Source organism: Pieris rapae, chromosome 22 (assembly GCF_905147795.1).
Source record: "Pieris rapae chromosome 22, ilPieRapa1.1, whole genome shotgun sequence".
In the NCBI taxonomy this organism is placed as follows: domain Eukaryota; kingdom Metazoa; phylum Arthropoda; class Insecta; order Lepidoptera; family Pieridae; genus Pieris; species Pieris rapae.
In genome coordinates this window covers 2,072,668-2,095,243 of record NC_059530.1, presented here as the reverse complement: position 1 = coordinate 2,095,243, position 22,576 = coordinate 2,072,668, and the positions used below count along the sequence as shown (strand labels likewise).

General features: G+C 31.3%; 2 protein-coding genes across 10 annotated transcripts; both read left to right on the top strand.

Moving 5' to 3' along the window:
* Nucleotides 1-1,246: 1,246 nt before the first annotated feature.
* On the top strand, nucleotides 1,247-19,524 carry LOC110997294. Of its 9 annotated transcripts, none has more exons than XM_022265375.2 (5): nucleotides 1,247-1,331; nucleotides 9,742-9,964; nucleotides 14,948-15,088; nucleotides 18,502-18,672; nucleotides 18,965-19,524. In XM_022265375.2, the coding sequence occupies exons 2-5, from the start codon at nucleotides 9,796-9,798 to the stop codon at nucleotides 19,033-19,035; spliced, it is 552 nt and encodes a 183-aa protein (XP_022121067.1). In that variant the 5' UTR covers nucleotides 1,247-1,331; nucleotides 9,742-9,795; the 3' UTR covers nucleotides 19,036-19,524. The 9 variants fall into 9 exon arrangements, with proteins under 9 accessions (XP_022121067.1, XP_045489236.1, XP_022121066.1 ...); XM_045633280.1 differs by having other exon boundaries at nucleotides 1,262-1,331; nucleotides 9,820-9,964; XM_022265374.2 differs by having other exon boundaries at nucleotides 1,277-1,331; nucleotides 9,737-9,964.
* A 1,639-nt stretch (nucleotides 19,525-21,163) lies between these two features.
* On the top strand, nucleotides 21,164-22,468 carry LOC110997297 (protein HGH1 homolog). Its single transcript, XM_022265379.2, has one exon. The coding sequence runs from the start codon at nucleotides 21,312-21,314 to the stop codon at nucleotides 22,392-22,394; it is 1,083 nt and encodes a 360-aa protein (XP_022121071.2). The 5' UTR covers nucleotides 21,164-21,311; the 3' UTR covers nucleotides 22,395-22,468.
* Nucleotides 22,469-22,576: the final 108 nt, after the last annotated feature.

Here is a 22,576-nt window from a genome sequence, read left to right as displayed (position 1 = left end):
TTTTGGGTATCAAGATATTAATTCCATTATAAACATAGTAAAGACATTTCTTAATTACTTATGAAGGAACAACGTATCGATTAAACGTCGACAACGCATTTGCGAACTTTGTGAGTATCCATGGCAGCAGTACTATTTAACATGTAGGTAGTAGCTAAACTAAGCGTATTAAGATATTCACTATTTTCCAATAAAACTAGTTTATAAATATAACATAAATAGTTATTTTATTATCTGTGACCAATCGGGTTCTATGGATTTTTATTTCTTCTCCTTTTTCGGTCTATTTGTAAAATATATTTCTCCCTTTTTTTATTAGAAACAAAATAAATCTGAGTCTAAGTAAGTCAGTCTAAGCAAGTCTACTACCCGGTTTTTACCCTTTGTAACGCTATCTGAATAGCAATCGAAATGTATATGTAAATAATCTACCCCCCGTTATACGGAGTTTTTTTATTTATTCGACTTTTAAAATCATTCAATGACAAGTTTTAGCTGTAATCGCTTAGTTGAAGCCATATATTATTATTTACATAGTGTTCTCATACTAAACAATCAAAATTGGTCGCTTGATGAATTGAATCAATGTTTACTTTTTAAATTGCATATTCTCGCCAGTCAACACCAACAGCACCATGCCATGTGTACTCTAAATGAACCAAGAAGGTCGAATATTTAAAATATAAGTAGTGAAGCCTACATAGAAATTCCAACTAACACCCTTGCATGTTGTTCGGAGGTCAAGAAATGCTGGTCATATATTATAACTACTGGGGCGGAGCTTAATTTAAATCCATATACAGGCTGTTCTTAAAGTATTCAAGGACTATATTAACTATCATTTTTATATAGTATATATATCTATGAACTTCAGACAGACGCTGATAGGCCATAGTACCTGTAGTAAACGTGTCTACTGAACACCGGAGAATATAGTAAGGAATGTGTTGAAATTACTGACTTTATTATAACAATTTAATATTCACGTACAGCGTTTAGCGCACAACCTTGCCTTTATTGCATAAATAATATTCATATTTCAATGTTTTATATCCAGAATATTTCTAAAGTCAATCTAAGTACAATCTGTAAAAACATCACTACACAAATTGAGTTACAACGCACTGAGTTGTTGAAAAAAAATAAACCTCATTTAAACGTTCCTTTAACAATACAGTAACTAAAAACTCTTTAGTGAAAGTCAAAAAAGCATTCTACGCACGCACTAATACCATTTGAACAGCCTGTACTCGAAGAAAGCCTTCGTGTACGAGTTTAGTCCCGCGCGAACTTCCACCGCCTTCGTACGAAGAAAGAAAACTTCCGAAACTGTAACTAATTAAACTAAACACAGTGAATAAAACTAAATTAATAAAATAACTAAAACTATCTTCGTGTGTTCTAAACGCAAATTTAAAAATCGAATTAATGCACGCGCTTGACGCACGCTTTTTTATCTGTTTGCAAAAATTCGTCTAGATTGTCTTTGTCAAATGAAAAAAGAAAGAAACGAATTCTTAATTTAAAATGCAAACTTTTAAATTACAGATTTGGAAATTGTCACTGGATTTATGCAAACAGATTTTGTAGTTTTATTTTAAATATTTTTTTTGTAAACACAGCGCTGCTTTTACAAGGTCGTTTTTGCTTTTAACATGTAATTATTCATACATTTATGCACTGTATGTAATTGAATTAGGAAAAGGAAATTCCGAAACATTAAGTAGTGCCTATTAAATGATAATTAAAGTAGATGTCCTGTCATAATTATAACACCCATGACAGAAAAATCAGCTTTCTATATGCTTGCCACGGGGCAGACACATATTTGAGTCTTTATTTTTAAGATATATATATCTTAGAAGATATCTTCTCTAATTTCGTAATATCGGTGAAGAATGAAGCGGACATTTATTTGTGTCTATTAATTTGTTATTTTAAGGGAATTATTGTCTTCTTCTATTTCAAATATTCTTTCACCGGAAAAGAACTCAGGATAACACAGTATACATACCGTTAAGGGACGAAGGTGTAATATATGATAAATGTGTTTTTTTTATCTGTATTTTATATATTTGGAAACTAACTTAATTTTAATAAAAATAAATTGAGTGGAGGAATTAAATAATTTTTATTATGTTATAGAAAATAATGCGTGAAAACATAGTATAGTGATATTTTAAAGATTAAAGAACCTTAAAAACGGAACAAAAATAAAAAAGGGAATTTTAAAAGTTTGTTATTTTTTTAAATACTGGCTCGATATCTTTTGATTTATAATTTATAGGTCAGTCATAGACAACTATAACGCTGCCAAATTAACGAGTACAGCTAAAATAACACACTTATTAGCGCCCTTTCAGCGTTTTCGTGAATACAAGTGGATTTTCACATATTGCAAATTTCTTTTTACGTCTACAATAATATTTTCATTGTTAATTATATAAAATAAAGTAGACTTATATCTTTATATATTTTCGTTGTTTCTTGATAGTTCCCATAAATACTTATATATAATACTCTCTCTCTAACTCTCGCATTAATTCGGTCGTATCACATTCTAAAGCCAAGGTCATAAAAATAAAAAAAAAGTAGGTATTAATAACTTCTATTAATATGTAGTGCATAACTTTGCCAATAGTTTCTATAGCCCAAGCGATTTAAAGATTTTTATAAGTATTTTCACAAGTTGGATTACACTATCATAAAAACATACAAGAGACAAAGAGAGACATTAAAATTTTATTAAAATATTTATAGTCTATGTTCAAGGGTTCTTATGATGATATATATTTTAATGTCCCGTAGTTTTATAGCCTATTCAATGATATGAAATATACAATCACCTTTTTATTATATAAGTGGAGATGACATAATATTTTTAAGTAGAGATTTTGTCGGAAGTAGTTCCTATTTTTATAACACACCTATTGTCTATTACAATCTATATTGGTCTAACTTCACTCTCTGTTTCTGACGATGATCTTTCCTATTAAATTGGTATAATTAGAGCATTAATAGAAGGAATTCAAAATTTTGGTACGTTTTCCAATATATTATTAATTATTTCCTATTCTACACTGATATTAAAAAGATTACAAAATTTCTTTTTTGCATTGCTGCAAAACTACTGGGCCGATTTGTAAACATATTTCACCATTAGAACCCTAATACATACTACCTAGTCTATAAAATATAAATAATCTCGGATATTGTATAAACTATACATGAACTATATACTGTGGTGTAACCCGGCGTGTAAGAACAAAAATAACTAAATCGTGTACGCTACGGAAACTATTGACAATAGAGCAAAGTGTTCTAAACTTTTATTGCAGACATATCTACAATTCCGTGATTATATAACAACAAAATATGTCATAAACATATTCTTTTTATAGTATTGTCTTTTATTAACATAACTTGTACATATTTAAAGAAAAACACTTTTTTAACGGATTGAAGTTATGTATGTTGTTTGTTATAACATAACTTCAATCCGTTAAAAAAGTGTTTTTCTTTAAATATTCTTTTTATATTTAAAAGTCTATTTACTGAGAAAAGCTTTAGGCTGTAGAACATTGTGCTACGACCGAATTAATGCGGGTGGAACCTCAGAGCACAGCTAGTTCCTGATAAATACGATATTTAAAGTATGAATTAAAATAAATTAACAATACTTTAATAATAATTTATGTACTCGCGTTAGAAATTATACTTCTTTGGCGTGTTTTATCTTTTCAAAAATTATTATTCTGCGTTTGTAGAAAAACGACATTAACAACAGAAAAAAGTATTTAATACATTGAAAGTTTCATTTTAACGCATAATCTAGTTAAATAAAATATAATAATGAATTAATTATATAATAATAATAGTTTATTTAAGTATTACAAAAAACAAAAATGTGGACTATATCTATCTTCAGGATTTTTGTGAACGTGTGCACGCGCATAGTAAAAATTGACTGATCGTTTTTCCCTAACGCCACAAAATAAATATAACTTCGAAAACTATTCATTAAGGAAATAGGTTATCACAAAATTCATCTGTCACTAGTCCTCACACTAGCCCCTGTGTTGTGGGTAACTAGATTTCAATTATTCGTGCATGCTTAAAATAATTTTAGGAAAAGTAGACTTAGTGTTAGAACGAATAAAACATATGTCGCAATGTTAGCTAAATGTAATAGAAATTCATGTTACTAACAAAAAACTTATTATGAGAAAGCATTTAGCTGTTCAAAGGTTTGCGGAGATAATTTTTACAATACCGATCTAAAAATTACAAAATGCAAACCAATATCTTTTAAGTATAACTTAAACTCACATCAAAGGACACTGTTTTACAATAGGCAATTAGAAAATAAAGAAAAATCTCTATTACACATAATAAAAACTTTTTAAGGTCGGCAGTGATGTTTTTGTCTTTACAGGAGCAATTTTTAAAGTTTTTATTTAAAGCCTCTAGAAGTTACATTTTAGAAAATAGATTTTAGTTAGATTTGTAAATACATGTATAGAATATGTATGTAAATATAGCGAAATATGAATAATTAAAACCACCGAAAATTGTAAAATCCGTAGTAAATAGATTGTAGATTGGTGTAAATATAGAATAATTGGTCACGTAGTCCCACAAAATTTAAACAAAAACCTCCACAGATATGTCAACTTATATAGACTAAAAATGTGGCTGCGTTACAACGTGCTCCTAATTCTATTGTTTTTGGTTGGAATCTCTGCGTTGAGCTCTTTCGGGGTATCAAATACGCGCCCGCCATTATTGAGGCCGACGCCAACGACATCTACTGGTAAAAATCTATACTTTAAATTAAATTAATTTGTAATTGCGGTTCACTCGCCGAATTAGGTTATCATATATGATATATTCTGCATATTATACAGATTCCCCCTTCCTAAAATTCTGACTTTAAGTTGAGACTAGGTGAAATTCAGAAACGAGACTTAGTGCATAATATAATAATAGGTATATAATTCCGGTAGTCCGAAAAAGGCGTGAATAATCCTGTACATTTGACGTACATTTACGTTTCATTGACTTAACGCTCTAGTTTCTGAAAGTCACTCGTAGTGCGGCTCGGATTTTATGTCAAAATGGTTTTAAGGACAACGTATGCGATGGGCTGTAGTTATATTAAATAACTACAAAACATTCATCCTCCGTCATGTGCAATACATAAACAATTCCTTTTCATCAAAATACGCCTCATCAAAAAGCTCATATAATAATTAAATTTTATGAAAATATGTATTTTATTAGTGCATGTAAAGAATTATTATTGATTTATGTAGTCGTGTGGATAAAATTATTTTACATTACTTGTATATAATTTATAAAACAATTTGAAAACTGCCTTTAAAAGTCATCAAACAGAAAAAAAAATCCGCTTTGAAACTGTCATTTAATCACAAAATGGCGCCTTGACCGCCACGCACACACAAAAGAGGTCACATGTCAAACGATAACAAAGGAAAATATGGGTAAAATAAAACAATTTTCTTAATGTAATACGTTTAGTTATTCAGATTTGTAATATCATCGTGAACGAATTTACTGGCTTGTAACAGAATTAAAAAGGTTTTATTGTAGGTATATATATCCCTTAAGCATAATTCAAATTAGTTTCAGGACAAAATCCTGAAGACAAGGTCCATTCTTTGAAGAAATCATGAACTATCCGAATTAATAAAATAACCACGCGTTCACGTTTAATACAATAAGGGTGCATAAAAAACGAAACTATTTTCCCGTGTGTCAAGGCATATAGGCAATAGGCAAGTAGGTAATCAGCCTTCTGTGCTTGACACACGTCGTAAGCTTATTGGGTCTACGGCTGTGTTTTAAATGGCTTAGTTGGGGCATGGTACAACCAAGATGAGAAACACTGGTCTAATCTTTTGCTAAACAGTATGAACTGGGGTTCGAACCTACAATCAAGTCTTGAATATATAGGAATTCGACAATTTAATGAAATTCTTTGGAATTTTAATTTCAGTTGATCATTATATGTTTATTAATTTACTTGCTGTGTTCCTTACCTATCATTTAGGTTTCTTAAGTGAACAATAAAATATTTAATATTAAAAATTACGAAGAGGTTTTGACACAAACATCTTGGGAGACGTCTATACTCATAAATTATACTATACATTATAAGGTACATATAAATAAAAATTAAGTAACTTGGAACTAAATGGTGTATGTTTATCATCAGGTGTGTTTTATTACTTGTTGAATATTTATATATTAACCTGATTTAAAATATAATGGATAGATTTTTCAGACAATTATTTATGTTATAAATTTATTGAGGCCCACAAAATGGTTTATAATTGTTTAGATTACAAGCAGCTCAATTGAACTGACATAATGACGAACAATTGTCTGTTGGTCTTGTAAAAAAAATACGCTTATTTGGAACATAAGATCATCTTGGTATTACTTATTTTCACGTCATTAAATTTTAACCTGTATGCATCCCTACTCATCGGCAAAGAAGACAGAGGGTGTAGGCCGAGAGAAAAAGCCGGCGTTAAAAACTACTCTTTTTAAAAAGCAAATCAGAATTATGTATGAAATGTCTTCCTAAAGCAGGAAGTTGCTAGGGCTAGGGCTTGCTATCATCACACTTTAGACAAAAATGAACGTAATTAATCAATTTCATAAACGCATTCATGCATCCATTTCAACAAATTACAAAACCATTCAGAAAGCTGCTTACTGTTGAAATTTACATTGATCTGTGGTTTTGAATAACATTTACGAAACGAGTGAATTATAGCCATAGAGCAACGCAGATTCTATATTCAAAAGCGAAACATGCCACCAAAATTGTTATTTTTTTTAATTGCAACGAGTTTTATACCCAACTCGATTGGGTTCGGAATATCGTCGTTCGGACGCGCGTATACTGAGCCGCCAAAACTGACAACCACCACTCAAGCACCCGGTAAGAATTTAAAAATATTTTTTATTCTTTTTTCAGATTTTTTTTATTGCATGGCCATGGATACAAGTCTTTCAGTTAGAATTATAAAGTTATAATTTCAGAGTTGAATAAGAGGTCTGGAGACATAGACAAGATGTATTTTACATCCCGTTACGTTACCATACAAATTCGACCACGTTAAGGGTTATGCTAGTCGAAAATTAAATTTGTCTAAGGCCACAGAAAGTAAAACCAGGATTTTATTTCAAATGCTGTCTTTACAAATCGTGGCACAATTATTTAAGTATATTTTATCCAATTAAAACAGCGTATATTAACGTGATAAAATTTCATTAAAGTATTTCTAGCAAGTTGTATTTATTTATTTATTTACACTTCGTTGCATTACAATATAAAAAAAAATTGAACATAATTAAATGAAAAGGAGGGCAACTGGCGGCCTTATCGCTTTCGAGCGATTTCTTCCAGGTTTTCCAAACATTCACGAATATACCCAATCTGTCTATCTATCTATCAAATATTATCTAACATCAAACTGAGTCAACTAACACCTTATGTATGTTTCTGAAAAAGTTCTGAATTAATTTGTTTATTACAATTAGAAATTAGTGTCGAGTATAGTTAATATGTCAAATGGAAAAGCTGCCCACGACACAGGGAATTCTATATATTATGTACCTATAATTTATCTATATATTATAGTGCTCTCTTTAATTAAATATCGATTTTTATTATGTTTATAACTAAGTTTTTTTTCTTAATAACAAAATCCTTTAGCAACTGAATTTTTTTCAACGTGCATTTCATTGAATGCATATTGCGCTCAAATTCATCGTCGCGTACGTTATTGATCAAACGATTATTGTTACAAAAAAATAATTAATTATTAATCTTGTGAATGTATTTGAAACAACTCGTATATAGTATCATGGTTGTAGTTGAACGAGACTTATTTGAAAGATGGAATTTCTCATTGTCTATTTTATTTTTAATTATTATTACTATATAGGTTAAGTATATTTTAAATGTTGTATATCTGTCTATTAAATTTATGAAGTTATTCCACACTGTTTTTTAGAAGTGTCGTGAATCTATAGTTTCGTTCAAACTATATATAACGATAGTATTCTATAAAAACCTTTGAAAAGTGATGTATTCAATAAAAAAAATAGTACACATATATAACTACTTAAAATGTAATTTTCAAATACATGACTAAATAAAAGTAAAATCCGTAGTTTATATAGTTTAAATTTTATTTTTTAAATAAACTGATAAACGCTTATGATATAAAAAGTTTTACAACTTCCGTCAGATAGCGGTTTACTACATACAATGTATTTGCTAAAATCAACGTATTATTTTAATTGAATTGTGTTTTATACCAAGAAATACATATGTGAAAGAGTTCTTGCGTAGTGAAAGTAACTGGAAAAAATATAAACGCCTATTTATTTATAGTTATAAGGTTGGTTAAAACCTGCAAAACGTACAGCCGATTATTATCAGTATTCAGTGCCCCGTCTGGGGAACTGAATACTGATAATAATTATTTATGATAATAAATAATTATTATCATAAATAATTATTATGATAATAATAATTATTATTATTACTCTAGGGGAGTCTTGCTCAAGAAAAAAGGGTCTCACATCCTCATTTATAATTTATGATAATAATAATAATTTATTTGCAAGAATATGTTACAGTCATTTAATTGTTAATAAAATCAATTTATTTTTGACGTAACTTATGAGTTTTTAATAGCAATCGTTTTCAGCTGTCTTTGGTGTTTTATCTTATGGAAGTGTTATTTAAATGTTACGACTCGCTATGACCGAAAACAATATTAATCGATATAATATTATTTCATAACCTTTACTGTATTTAAACAGAAGACTATCGTTAAAAAGTAAGAAGCACTTCATTTGTTGTTTAAGACGCATGTCTGCTATTAGATTAGACAGATAATGAAAGCGACACGTATCTAGGGACCTTAGACAAGTGTTATGCAAACGTAGTGACCCGCTATTCCAATATAGTAATGTTGTTAATGCACTTTGACTAGCGGGTGACGCTTGTTGCAATTTTTTGTCTAAGGACTTGATTTACTGCTCTCATGTTCTCTATACAATCCGCTTTCTGTCTATATTAGTAATAAAACACTGCACGTAGCTAGACAAGTGTCGTTTTGTTGAACCACACAATGAAGTTATACGGGAAGAAACCAATATATTTCTTTGCGTTGAGAAAGTTTGAAAGCTACTTTAAGAGCTGCAAATTTGTTTTATTTGGACGGATGGGATGTTTTTGCAATGATCTATTCATGGCAGTTATGTTTTGCATGCTTGTAACAGTCGTTTTAATAACGTCGTATCCGTCCGGAAGAATCTTTTATACAGAGCGTTTTACTTATAAACATACAGTCAAAATCTATTATAACGACATCGAAGGGACTCCTCATATTTGGTCGTAAAAACCGATAGTCGTAACAGCCGATGATGTTATTAAGTACCTACCTTAGGTATATTAATTTATTATTAAACGTGTTATTTATTAACTCGTGTATAAAATAAAACTTTTTTTTATAATAGGTGTAATAAAATTCAGCCGGGACCTTTGATTTTGATAAATATAACCGGTATGTTGTTCTTAACGAAGTCGTTGTAATAGTTTTGACTGTATTATAATAGATAGAATATTTGGAATTTTATATTTTCCTATAATATTGGTTTTTTTCCTCTAACCGCCACATTGCTAAAGCACAGAAACGTCACAAGTGACAGTGACAGTACCAGTGTTGCTATTAAAGTGCCGTCAAAATGCGTATATTTTTTGCGGTGAAGATGTGGTGTAGACGACAAGCGGCGGCCGCCATTTTGCCGTTGTTACTCACTGGTTGGCTCACGGGAGAGTCATCAGAAGCATTAACAACATTTGGAAAGAGCAACACTCAGCCACCAAAGGACATAGCACCAACCCCGCCACCAGGTACGCTTTTCTGCTTAAACTACAGACGTAGGATGCACAATAATTAACCTTTGCTATTTATAAAAAGGTTTTATATTCTCACTGAACATGAATCTCTATCGAAACCTATAACGGAGCTTACCACACTGATATTTATCTCGGATTAGATTAACGCACAATTCTTAAGGCATTGTTTATCGGTACTGGCTCTATGTCACTTTTCTCTAATAGATTATTATCTAGATATTAATAGAATAGAAAAGTGAGATATATAGTGATAGTGATCATACTGCTCTTAATAGAGCAACCAACCAAATATTTATTTATGAATTTCGACTTCGTTACTTAAAAGATACACAAAAATAGTTTACATAAGTCATTGGCCAAGGACCTTATCGCTAATAAGCGACTAATAGAGCGTAAAGTACAAGAAGAAAGATAATTAACAAAAAAGTAACTGAACTACGCCTGTGCTTGGCACAAGTCGACTTTTTGGAATAGCTTTCTGGTTTCCTTTCATTATCGTTCACCGTACGACGATTAAAAGCAAACATAGACAGAAAGACCACTCGTGCACGGGATCGGAAATGCGACCTCAGAGATACACAGAGAGCTCACGTTGTAGCCAGTAAGCCAACACTGCTCTAAGTACGAGATAACCTGAAAAAAAAATACTCTTATAATAATATGGGCAACTCTTCGTTTTTTTTGTATTAGATCACTCCAGTAAGTACAATATTGAGGTTTACCTATTTCTAGGTAAAGTATAAAAATACGTAGCATTTTACTTTTTATTTCCAAATTGGGTAAAATTTTCTCTTTTTCGATGGAGAACTTTTTTAGTAGAAACACTGAAAAAATGTCAGAATTCTACGGAATGAGAAATCGTAGTAACAAATGCGTATTTAAAAATAATGTAATGTTTTTGCTGATTTGATAATGTAACGCCCAAAATTAAACTATCTTCGCTACCTTCAATATGTCATTGACAGGGAAAGTCGACCCTTAGCACCCACGCTGCCTTTTAATATAGGTATTTTTAACTTAAGAAAGTGTGCGTGACTACGAGAACCATCAATCATACGTCATCATTGATTGATCGTTATGCAGGCTGGAAATAGAGTGGTCACGCAATGTTATTTATAGCACCGATTGCCTGGAATTCTGTTCAACGGATTTTATAACATACTATATTATCTTTTAATTCACATTCCAACACGTAAAAACGATGTAAAATTGAATACGAAACGATGCATTTTGACAAGCTACACTACGTTACCATGGCGACGCTAACGTCATTTGACAAATGACAATCAAACGAAACGCTACACCAAATTGTCTACGTTCTATCACTTAAATAACGTCACAGATATTTATAACGTAATCTTACATCTAACATAAATTATACACAATCAAAAAACAATTAAACTAAACATATAGCAAAAGATGCAATTTAAATATAAAAAATAAATAAACAGTATTAAAGTGCGTGATATCTTAATTCGGCTGTGCTGTATGGTATGTGTGTGGGGTGTGCTCATGATGCAAGGTGATTTAACGCTATGGATATACTTAATACTTATTTTAACCTTATTCCGCTATAGGTTTTTTGTTTCCAAGCAAAAATACTAATAATAAACATATGAACACTGTCTAATAAAACGTAAATTTAAGAAACTTCTAGAAAAATGTAGTGGTCTCCATGTGCAACTTTCATCCATACGACTTTTAGTGAAGTCTGTCTATATCATTTAACACACTCTAGTACTGTGAAGGAAAACTTGAAAAATCCGCTATAGCTTTGGGCCAAAATGTCGACGGCGAAGAAAAGAAAAGATCTGAGGCCCAGACCTTAAAAGTCACCCTTGATATGTAGATACAAGTGAAACTACTTTCAACTTAGCGTGCTTGTAGCATTTAGTGCCACTTATTCCTAAGGTACCTTCCGTTAAGGCTTTCAAGGGCGTTCGGTTTCCAGCCAAAGTAAATTACAATATTATTGATTACACGCACAAGCACGCAACGACTCAGGCATTTCTTGTTACAATTAACAGTGATTTAATATACGGCACTTTCAATAATAAACTAACATAATAACATAATTTCTACGTTAGGCACAAATATATGAGCTTTACATTAATACATTGTTTTTTGTAGTTTTATTTAGTTGAATGTTTATTCTCAAAGTGACATGAAATAAGGTGGGTTAAAAAATTCCTACGCTAATTTGTATTGTTAAAGACAAAGTTACAAAGTAATAGAATCTCTCTATACTCTATTAGGGGGAAGACACTCTGTTCTTGTGTACTATTTTATCACATTTATGTAGATAACATAGAAAAAAGTATGTTTTTGATAATATTTAATTTTATTATTCGCCTATTTATTTGTCATACAAAATTTCAATACTAACCTTTCCCGATACCCTGACAGTACATGAAGACGTGCTTAATTTCACTATCTATCTATCAGACAGTTGTGCAAAACGAAACGATAATATTTTACGAGAATATATCAGGAACAGAGTGATACCTTTCAATATAATGTAAATGACATATGTTTTATGGCAACCCCAACGTTGCGACATCGGCGCATAGATTAAAAGAACCATATCGAATTCCAAGTTAGCCTGTGTTACGTAGAACGACGTTGAATTTCTATTTTCGTACACTGATTGACGTTTAACTCACATTTTGTGGTTTCCGGTGCGAAAGGAACTTGATAAGAATCGCACTTATAACTAAAACGATATTTTTATGACCGAAATATAATAACGAAAGCTTTTATATGAAAATCTAGCCTCGGCGGCGTTGCGAAATAAATGAAATCGTTAAAACTCAACGTTATTTATTTAATAAGGCATCTATTGTTTTTTTTTAATTTATTTATCAGCCGGACACAGAGTCCATTGGCAAGGCATTTATTGGTTCATCATTGGTTGCCACATCTACAATTTAAGTATTTAAGAACGTCATTTAAATTTAAATCAACTTTTAAACGCTGTCAATATTTTTTATATTACTTTGATTTAATCTGTCTAATATGAGGTTCCCGTCAAAGCTGTCGATATGGATGGATATGGATATGTAACATATGTGTAAACAGTTGCTGCATTGGACTAATCTGTAAAGGCAGATTTTTGTTTAAAATAAAACAAATGAAGTGTGAAGTGTCCATCAACCCACAATTGAAGCCATTTTTAAATATTTTTTTTATTTTCCGTCGACCTGTCCGGAAATTATAGGAACAGCCAATCGTAAATGTTAATTATACGTAAAGGTAGCTCATTAGATATTCCACCGGTAGATAGCGTGGCGGAAGTGAAACCAAAATTTGTTGACCTCTCTTATCTTTTGACCTATAAACCTGCATTGCGCGAATTAAGGTTTTATTGCTGTGTTAGTTTGTTTCTGAAAGAGGTTCCATCATCTTCAGAAATAGAATCATTTTTGTGTATTGATTTTAATACATTCCAATGTTATTATTATATTGTTGGAATGTATTATAAGTGTTTGTATCTTTGTCAACAAAATTATAGAAAACTTAAACTGAATAGAGATGTTCCTTTATGTTCCAGGTATATTCCAACTTGGTGAACAGTCTAATTATTAAGATTTCTAACAGTCTAACAGTCTAATTATCTTCCAGACAACCACTGTGAGTAAATTTCATAGGGTAGGCAAGAAGTGCAAAATTACATATTACAAATACAATAAGAGATTTAGTTTAGAGGTTGATCTTCCCATTTACAAAGCACTGGCCAGCCATGAAAATGACCAAGAATATGCATTATGACGCATTAAGTATTTAATATATGAAGAGAAATCAATTGTGATGCATATAAGTATTGAAAGTTTCCGAAACGAAATACGAAAAATGATAGGTGTTGCATAATTCGTGCGCCATCTTGTGGCTAATAAAATACTTAAAAGTAGTATAAAAACCAGTTTTCTCAAAATTCATAGCTTCGTAGCTATACTTAATTAATAGCTTAAATATTGAAATTAATTACTTATTTAATATCGCCTAATCTACACTACCACGACACTACCACTTGACATCGAAGGACTATTCGTCATCCAAATTTCTTTAAATACTATATATATAGGTATAAATAATAAAAACTCAGATGCCTGTAAACCGTTACTGACGATAGTTGAACGTGACAACGTTAAAAGATCGATGAAATGGTTGCAATTTTCAAAAGAGAATTTTAATTTTATTTGTTTCATAGATAATATTTTGTATGGATATATAGGAGGTAAATGGAAATCACAATGGAATTGATCAAGTTATATTTATTTGTACGCATAAATACAATTCTGTCAATTTTTTAACTAACGAACGCGATTGTGCCTCTTTCTCTCTCTCTCTCGCTTGCACTTCCAGCCTTAAATGGAACGCCTCAGAGTGAGGTAACGCCGCATCCGTCATGTTGGTTGTCGGCTACATCGAATTTTAAGACGTTGTCACATCAAAACTAACTTATCTAAGGGTTGATGTTGATGACACTTCAATACAAGTACAGTTGACCGTTTTGGACATTATCGGAAACAACAATGTTATTTTACATTTTATAAGTATGGAAAGACTAAAGAGCTAATTTTAAATTCAACTGTGCGATGATTTTCTGTACTCTCCTACTTATTTTAATATATATGTAACTTAACTAATGTAAGACTACATAACTCCAGTTTCTTTAATATTCTTTGAGTTACGCCGTTTCTCGTTTGACTTAGGTTTAATGCAGATTGAATAGTCTAAATAATGTATTTCATCTATCAATAAACTCAAACTCAAAAATATATTTATTAATAGGTAAACATGTACACTAATGAACGTCAAATAAAACGAATTAAATTAATTGTAAATTTACATTTACAACCAGTTCGCTAGTCAAGCGTAGAGCGGGTAAGATAAAATAAGATAAAATAGGTTAATAAGATGCTATGTAGAACGCTATATTTGACTGTAATTCGAAATAAAATGACAATGTATTTTCAGCTCGACCATGCTCGAAGCAGGCAGAATGTGCTGGAATCACCAGCTCCTCCTGTGTAAGGACCCACTACGACCCAGTCACCAGATGCCTGTGTGGAGACAACCTGCCTCCAGTCAACGGACAGTGCGAGGCGCCCACTAAAAGTAAGGTTACCCTGCAATTTGATAGACTTACGCCCAAACCCAATAATCTATCTCTATCTATTTTTGACCACCTGAGATAGATATTTTAAACCAAATATTGATAAAATGTGCAATCGGACGGATTGTAATAGCTATCTGTCGACACAAGCTATCCATAGTAGGTGGGATCGGTGTATTTGGATAGACCTTTGCAGTTCAACTGTGTCAAGATCCTATCTGAAGATTTTAACTTACATCAGTTTTAAAATAATTAAAAAGCTATTTGATATGTTTTAAACACAAATATGTTTATTTTAATATTATTTGTACGGTTTTTTTTGGTTTATATTGATTATCAAATATGAGTGTAAAGAGCGAAGAGATTGCATTCTAACCGTCGCTTCGCCAAAAACGGATTGTCTTCGTGCAGTTTGGTTATTGGGATGCAGATTGGAGATCGACTGTCACGATCTGATCTCAGATTGATTTTAATCTAAGATTGTGGATTAATTATTGGGTTCGGTCGAAAATCAATAATTCTAAGTTTTTATAATACAACCTATCCTCTGTGTCTACTTCTGTTGGCTCCCTGACGCCTGAACCATCGGCTCTCTTGGGCATAATAAATTGTCTATTATAAGCTTCTATATATGAAATTATTTTCAAGAGAGAGACCGTAAAGAAAGAGCTAGAAGAGACGATAAGTCGGAAAAGTCTTTATCACATCTCACCCATGTCTACAATCTATAGATTCAGTAAAGTCGTAAGTAAGTAATTCAGTCGAGTCTGTCCGTTAATTTAAATTTCCATAAAATAAATCCAAAAAAAAAGCTCCCAAAGCTGTAATTTAAAGATTCCTTACATAACACGTAAGACAAAAGAACGGCAGGTACCTGGGAGAAGAAAAAGGCGGATTCTGGCGAAAATAGAGACATCTGGAATGGATTGGAAGAGGCCTTTACCCAAATGGGGTCCATAGCCACAGGCGACTATAATACCAATGACTAGCGTGCCAATTCTTAAAAGACCGGCGACGCTTACGCGAGCACTCTGTTATTGAAATTGTCTATGAGCGGCGCTATCACTTAACATCAAAAGAGCCTCCTGCCCGTTCTATAAAAAAAATATTTAGCAATATTACTAACTAAGTACATTTGAAATGGCAATTAACGATATGGAAATAAAAAGGTTTTATTATTATAATATAACATAGCACCTTATTCTTTACACGTTCGCGTTTTGTGACCATTGTTTGTTGACCCCAGCTAAAGGTCAGTTTTAAATGGTATAATTTACAAATGGCATTATATTGTTAAACCTAAAATATGAGTATATATTAATTTCCGGTCTAAAATTAATTTACTACGAAAAGCTAAAGTTACTGAAAGTTAAGTTACTCAAATTTAAATTTAAATTAATATTTTTTTTTCTTTTTCCTTATTCTACGATTGTAACAAAACTCTAAAAATAGAACAAGTTATTATATACATTTTTTCTTATTTTTTAACATTGAAAGTTTTATTACGCATTATCTATTTAAATATAACAAAAAATATTTCTACATTTCGTTAAGAAATGGACTCTTTTTATTTTAAAATTTTGACTATGCTAAAAACACGTCGCCATTAGCCGTCCCAATCTTATTTTACTATGTTCACACTTACGTATGCATCTTTTCAATTTCTTGAAGAAATTAAAAAAAGTTCTTAATTGGTGCTTTCTAAACAAGATAAATTTAAGCAATACTTTTTATCGCCTACAGTCTATTTAAAACCAAAGTCTTCTACAGACTGCTTTACAAACCATTTTCTTTAGCAAACAAGCTAATCGAATCAAATCCCGATGGAGGTCTTCCCCGGGGAAATACAACCTTAAATTGTTTATAAAGGAGCATATTCCTCCTTGCGATGACTGCTATTTATGACCCCTTCATCACACAATACAAGGAAAACCCAATTATTCCAAATTCCTCGATCTAATACCAACTATTTACGAAACTCAGTTATGTATCGTATACTTACAGATTACAACATAAATTACCAGCAAATCGATATTTAATGTGAAAAATGCTTAAAAATTATTTTAAAAAATCGGGTACCTAAGTATCTTTTACTAATAATGGCTTTGTTTGTTCCTTTATATTAAATATATATTATAATCTATCAATCAATCAATCTTAGAACTTATAATTTAGAATTTAGTATGAATTTGTGAATGAACTTATTTGTGCTTTGTTATATTTTATGTTTGAATATGTATTCCATTTTTGGCTTTTATGTATTATATAATTATATGAATATTGTTTAATGAGTAGCTGCAGGAATACTTTAAAAAAAAATATTATTATTTTACGATTATTATTAAAATATTTTCACATTGAACGAGCGTTATCAAATAATCAAACGCAAACCCAATGTCACGAGAAATTATACTTTGACACGAATACTTTAATAGACGCTTAAGAAAAGAAATTTAATACCTTTAGGTAATGCTTCACCTAATTTGCTTTTTTAAGAAACGTTACACAACGTAATTTTAAGACACTCGATTAGGTGAAAGGTAACCAAATTCTAGTTTTGATAAATATTTCAAAACCATTCTAATTCTAAAAATTCGACACATACAAAACATTTTGGAATATGGGGCTGTCAGATCTTCCTTATATACACTGAATACATACGGGATTAAGTCGGTTCAAACAGGGTTTAATTCAACTTTGTTTTGTCCCTTTAAAGGATTCGCTTCAAACCTACGAGTCTTAAAAAGTAAATTAATGAAGCTTGAAGATCCTAATCCTTGGGATTGAATTGCTTCACTGTGCAACCCCGTGTGAATCCTGGGCATGCAGTCGCTGCAGCGGGGAAACAGGGGTTCATGCGTCTAAAAGAAGGGATGCTGATGTATTCCTGCAAGCACTGTACCCGGCCTCCCCCAGCTTCATTCAACAGGACGAATTGGTCGATGTGAATGGCCCTTGCTGAGCCAAGGCCCAATCGACATCACTCATGGCCGCAGAGGACCGCGAGTTTTAAGGGTTGATCGCGTGGCTGGATGCGGACAAGGCTAAGCTGTTACCTTGGCCTGCCCTGCCTGCGATTGTTGGTGGTGCCGTGGGGTTTTAGTGGGTATGCACAGTAGTGAGTCCTACCCCTTCACGACCAGGAAACCGTGCTTGAGAGAGCAGAGCTTTCTACAGAGTTACGGAATGTTTCTTGCCAGTTCTTCCCCGCTCCACGCCGTTGACTTGTGGACTGGTAATAAATGTACACTCAAAAAACCCCGCGGGGCATCTGTATTGCCCCTAAATTTGGGGAGACATTAGAAAACCGCTAAGTTGGAATCACTGCTACAATCCCAGCGTTTTATGGAGTGTTATGCTAATTGTACCCCAGATATGCTTTCCGATTTTAATCTAATTATAATATCATTTTCAGCTTTATACCACGTCTGTGCAAACAGCGACGAATGCAACGATGGTCTTATCTGTGGAGCCCCGAATATAACGAGCGCTGCCCCGGCACATATGCGTGTATTTACACCACAGGACAAAATCTGCCTCTGCGACACTGAAAATGGGTATAAAGAAAAGGAACATGCTTGCAGTGGTAAATATACGATTTTGTGTTCAATAAATGTTATAATAAAATTTTAAACGGAAATATGTGTCTGTGCAATTTAAGAATTAACACGTAAAAATTATTGATGTTATCTAACTAGCACAGGAAATAACGATGTACTTCTTCCAATATACTTGTCTAGTACAATTAATAATAATAAACAGATTTTAATGCGTAATAAGCGAAATACCATTAAACATATTTTTATAAACTATCGGCAAATACTTCTAATATACAAAGCATTTTATGTGAACTTATCAATGCCATAATTTTATTTCAGATGCGGTAATACTGAAGATTTCACTGTTCGCTATCATCTTCGTGTCTTGTTTACGAAAATTAATGTTGTAATTCACCTAATTGACCTGTGTTCTAAAACGTAAATCTAGCATCCGTCAACCACATTTCTATTTTATAATTCTATAGAAGTCCGCCAATACAACATCAACACATCAAACATCAATAAACAAAATTATGACATCTCTTTGCGATGATAAACATACTCTTTACTTAAGTAGAAAATTTTTTCTATATTACATCTGACAATTGACAGTTCTCTATCAGATTTACGTTTTGGATTGCTGCCATATCAATTATGTATTTGCTCATGCACGCATAGTATAATGTTAATATTAAGAAAGTTTTTTTATAAACTAACTATGCTTATCAATGTCACTATGTTATATTGTTTTTACTAGTTACATAAGTATTTTCGTAAATTGGTCAATAGAGTTTAATATTTACTGGAATATTAATGTTATCTTTATTAGGTAGGTTGAGCCTAAGACGTAGACTATATAGTTTTCCAGTAACCAAATAAAGTTACAAATTTATAATTAATTTCTGAATACATTATTATTTATTACCATTTTTGTTTCAATTTATAATATTTAAAAGCACTGTTAAAATCTATAAACAATACAAGTAGAAAAAGTAATATTTGATTGAAATATTTATATTTAAAAAATCAAAAGATCAGAGAGAGAATAATTACTAAGCAAAATTTTATAATTTGGTATATATTTATTTTTTAATAATATAAACAATGATATAATATGCTTTGTAATTAGTCTTATATAAAAGTGCCCAGTTTTTAAGATTCTCTTCTGATCCAAAATCTATCCAAGATAATATCGATATATTTTTAAAAACATATATGTATATACAAAGATTACGGATGTCCCAATTTTCTAAAATTATTGCGATATAAAATATTAATGAATTTTATGCACTCAAAATTTAATATTAAATCCAACATTCCAACCATTTTAGTCAAAAAAACTATTTTGTAATGTTAGGTATGGACGTGAAAACTTTAATATTAATTTTTTGGGGTCTTCTATCGACCCTATCACCCGACTTTAGCTTGAAGTTTAGTTTAAAGCCCACCATATATAACATACTTCACTCTCGAAATTTTAAATGTAAATAATGTTAATTCAAATTTATTAAGCACCTCTGAGTTTTTGGTACAAACTGTTTTTCCATATAGCAGTATTAATGTGTATAGGTATCGACAATTTGCACGTAACTTGACAAGATTTTATGCATTAAATATGTCCTAAAAGTAGTCAAAGATAAAAACTATAGCGCATGTCTTGCCAGATTACGTCCAAGCATCTTTAAATAATTAATGTTAAGAAACTCTAGTTTTAGAAATTTTAATAGATTTAGTCTTAATTACTAAATTATAATATTTGTGATTAATATTGTTTTTAGTTATAGTATTTTTGATTGTATTTAGATAAATGTGGTGTTGTTTTTGCAATAAAATACTGTCTTACTGCACGCTTTTCGTGTGTTTATTTTTATACCCAAAAATATATCTAGTACATAAAATACTCCGAAATAGCTCGACCATTTTTGATGAAATTTTGTGTGCATATCGGTTTGGTTTGCGAGCCAGACAACATCTATTTTTCAAATATTAAACAAAACTATAAAAATGGCAAAAACTAAATTAAAATCGTTTTTAAAACTAAATTAATTTCGATTTCGTCTTATCTTTATTTTTGTACTTCTAAAAGATATTCATAAATAATTTCAATCAATTTAATTTAATTTTTTTATGAATACGTATACATATTTTTAACAATATGTATTATAAAAACTCGTCAATATATTTTACATAAAATGATTTACATAAAATTCCCCAATTGATTCCGTTCTAAATCGCCCTCAAAAAGTTAGTAAAAACATCTTCATGTCATAATATTACCCTGTAAATCCATGGTTAAATTCCATAATATTACGTTTCCAATTTTTATTCATATATCAATTCGTTTTTTCCCATTAATTTTAAATCTTTGACATAACGTTATTCGAAATGTCAACGCCCAGTATTCCGATGCTCAAATTTCTGTTCCACTGGCGCAAGTATTTCTCTATCGAAAAAAACCTGTACCTAACAAAAGTGTTGCTGCGTTGATAACCCATATTTTCATACACATGACAGAAGGGCACTGTCAATGTGACAATATCACCCAGGTGCCAAAACATCCTTGTAATGTAAAATGAGTATATCTATCTGATAGCCTCTAAATCTAAAATCATTTAAACGAATCGTAAAACTACCGAGGCACGTTTTATTAATATTATATATTTTTGATCTTTATTTTTCACTTGCAATGGCAAATGATCCACTGGATGAATTAACTCAATTTTTAAAACCAGACTCCAGAATCGACCTCAAACATATTTCACTTGACCATTTATTAGGATTATCAGGAACAGAAGAAGGTATCAATATATTATTAAAGAAAGAGGAAATACTTAAATGTATTATTGATTTGACAAACGATAAAGTCGAAGAGATAAGCAAAAATGCGCTCCTATTGCTGGTAAATATCACGGCAAACTCGAAAGGCGTATTGGAGGTAATAAAATACAAACCTGGTGGTAAAACAAATATTATAGAACTTTTTATAGGTTATGTCCAAGACCAACATAAAAAAAACGCTGATGCTGTCTGCATGATACTCTCAAATATAACTCGTGTAGATAAAGCACTAGAGATAACAATAGACTCATTTTTACCTCACTTAAATAGTATATTAAATGCTTTTGTGAACTTAGACTACAACAAAACAGGTTCTAATTTGAATTATCTAGCACCCCTGTGTAGCAACTTAAGTTGTAACCCTCGTGTAAGAAACTGGCTGTTGCAATCAAACCGGCCTGTCCCTTTAATACAACTTCTCCCATTCTGTAATTTCAACATTTCTAGTATCAGAAGAGGAGGTGCCATTGGTATTATACGAAATATTTCATTGGATACTTCTTATCATGAATGCTTACTATCAACTGACTTGGATTTGTTAACATACCTATTAACACCAATTATTGGTAATGAAGAGTACTTGGACGAGGAAATGGATTCTCTTCCAATTGCTTTACAATATTTACCTACTGAAAAGCAACGAGATCCAGATATGGATATACGCAAAATGGTTTTAGAAACACTCAATCTACTTTGTGCTACTAAGCGTGGGAGAGAAATTCTAAGAAATAATGGAGTATATTATGTGTTACGGGAATATCATAAGTGGGAAAAGGATCCTAAAACAAGGCTTGCATGTGAAAATGTTGTCGATATTTTAATTCAAAAGGAAGAGGAAGTAGGAGCAGATGATTTATTTAAGGTTGAAGTACCATCCAAATATGATGACAAGTTTCAAAAAATGGATGAAGATTATGTAAATAGTGGATGATAGAAAATGTGTTATTATTTCTCCTATTTTAAGATTTTTGTTACACATATTTTAGTACAGATAGAAACTTTTAACTCCTTTCATTTCAACTGATCTTTGTCATAGCTGATAAAGTTCTCTGAGACATGCCTCAGAAGTATATTTTTGAAGTGTATAATGAATGATATTAGTCTTAAATAGAA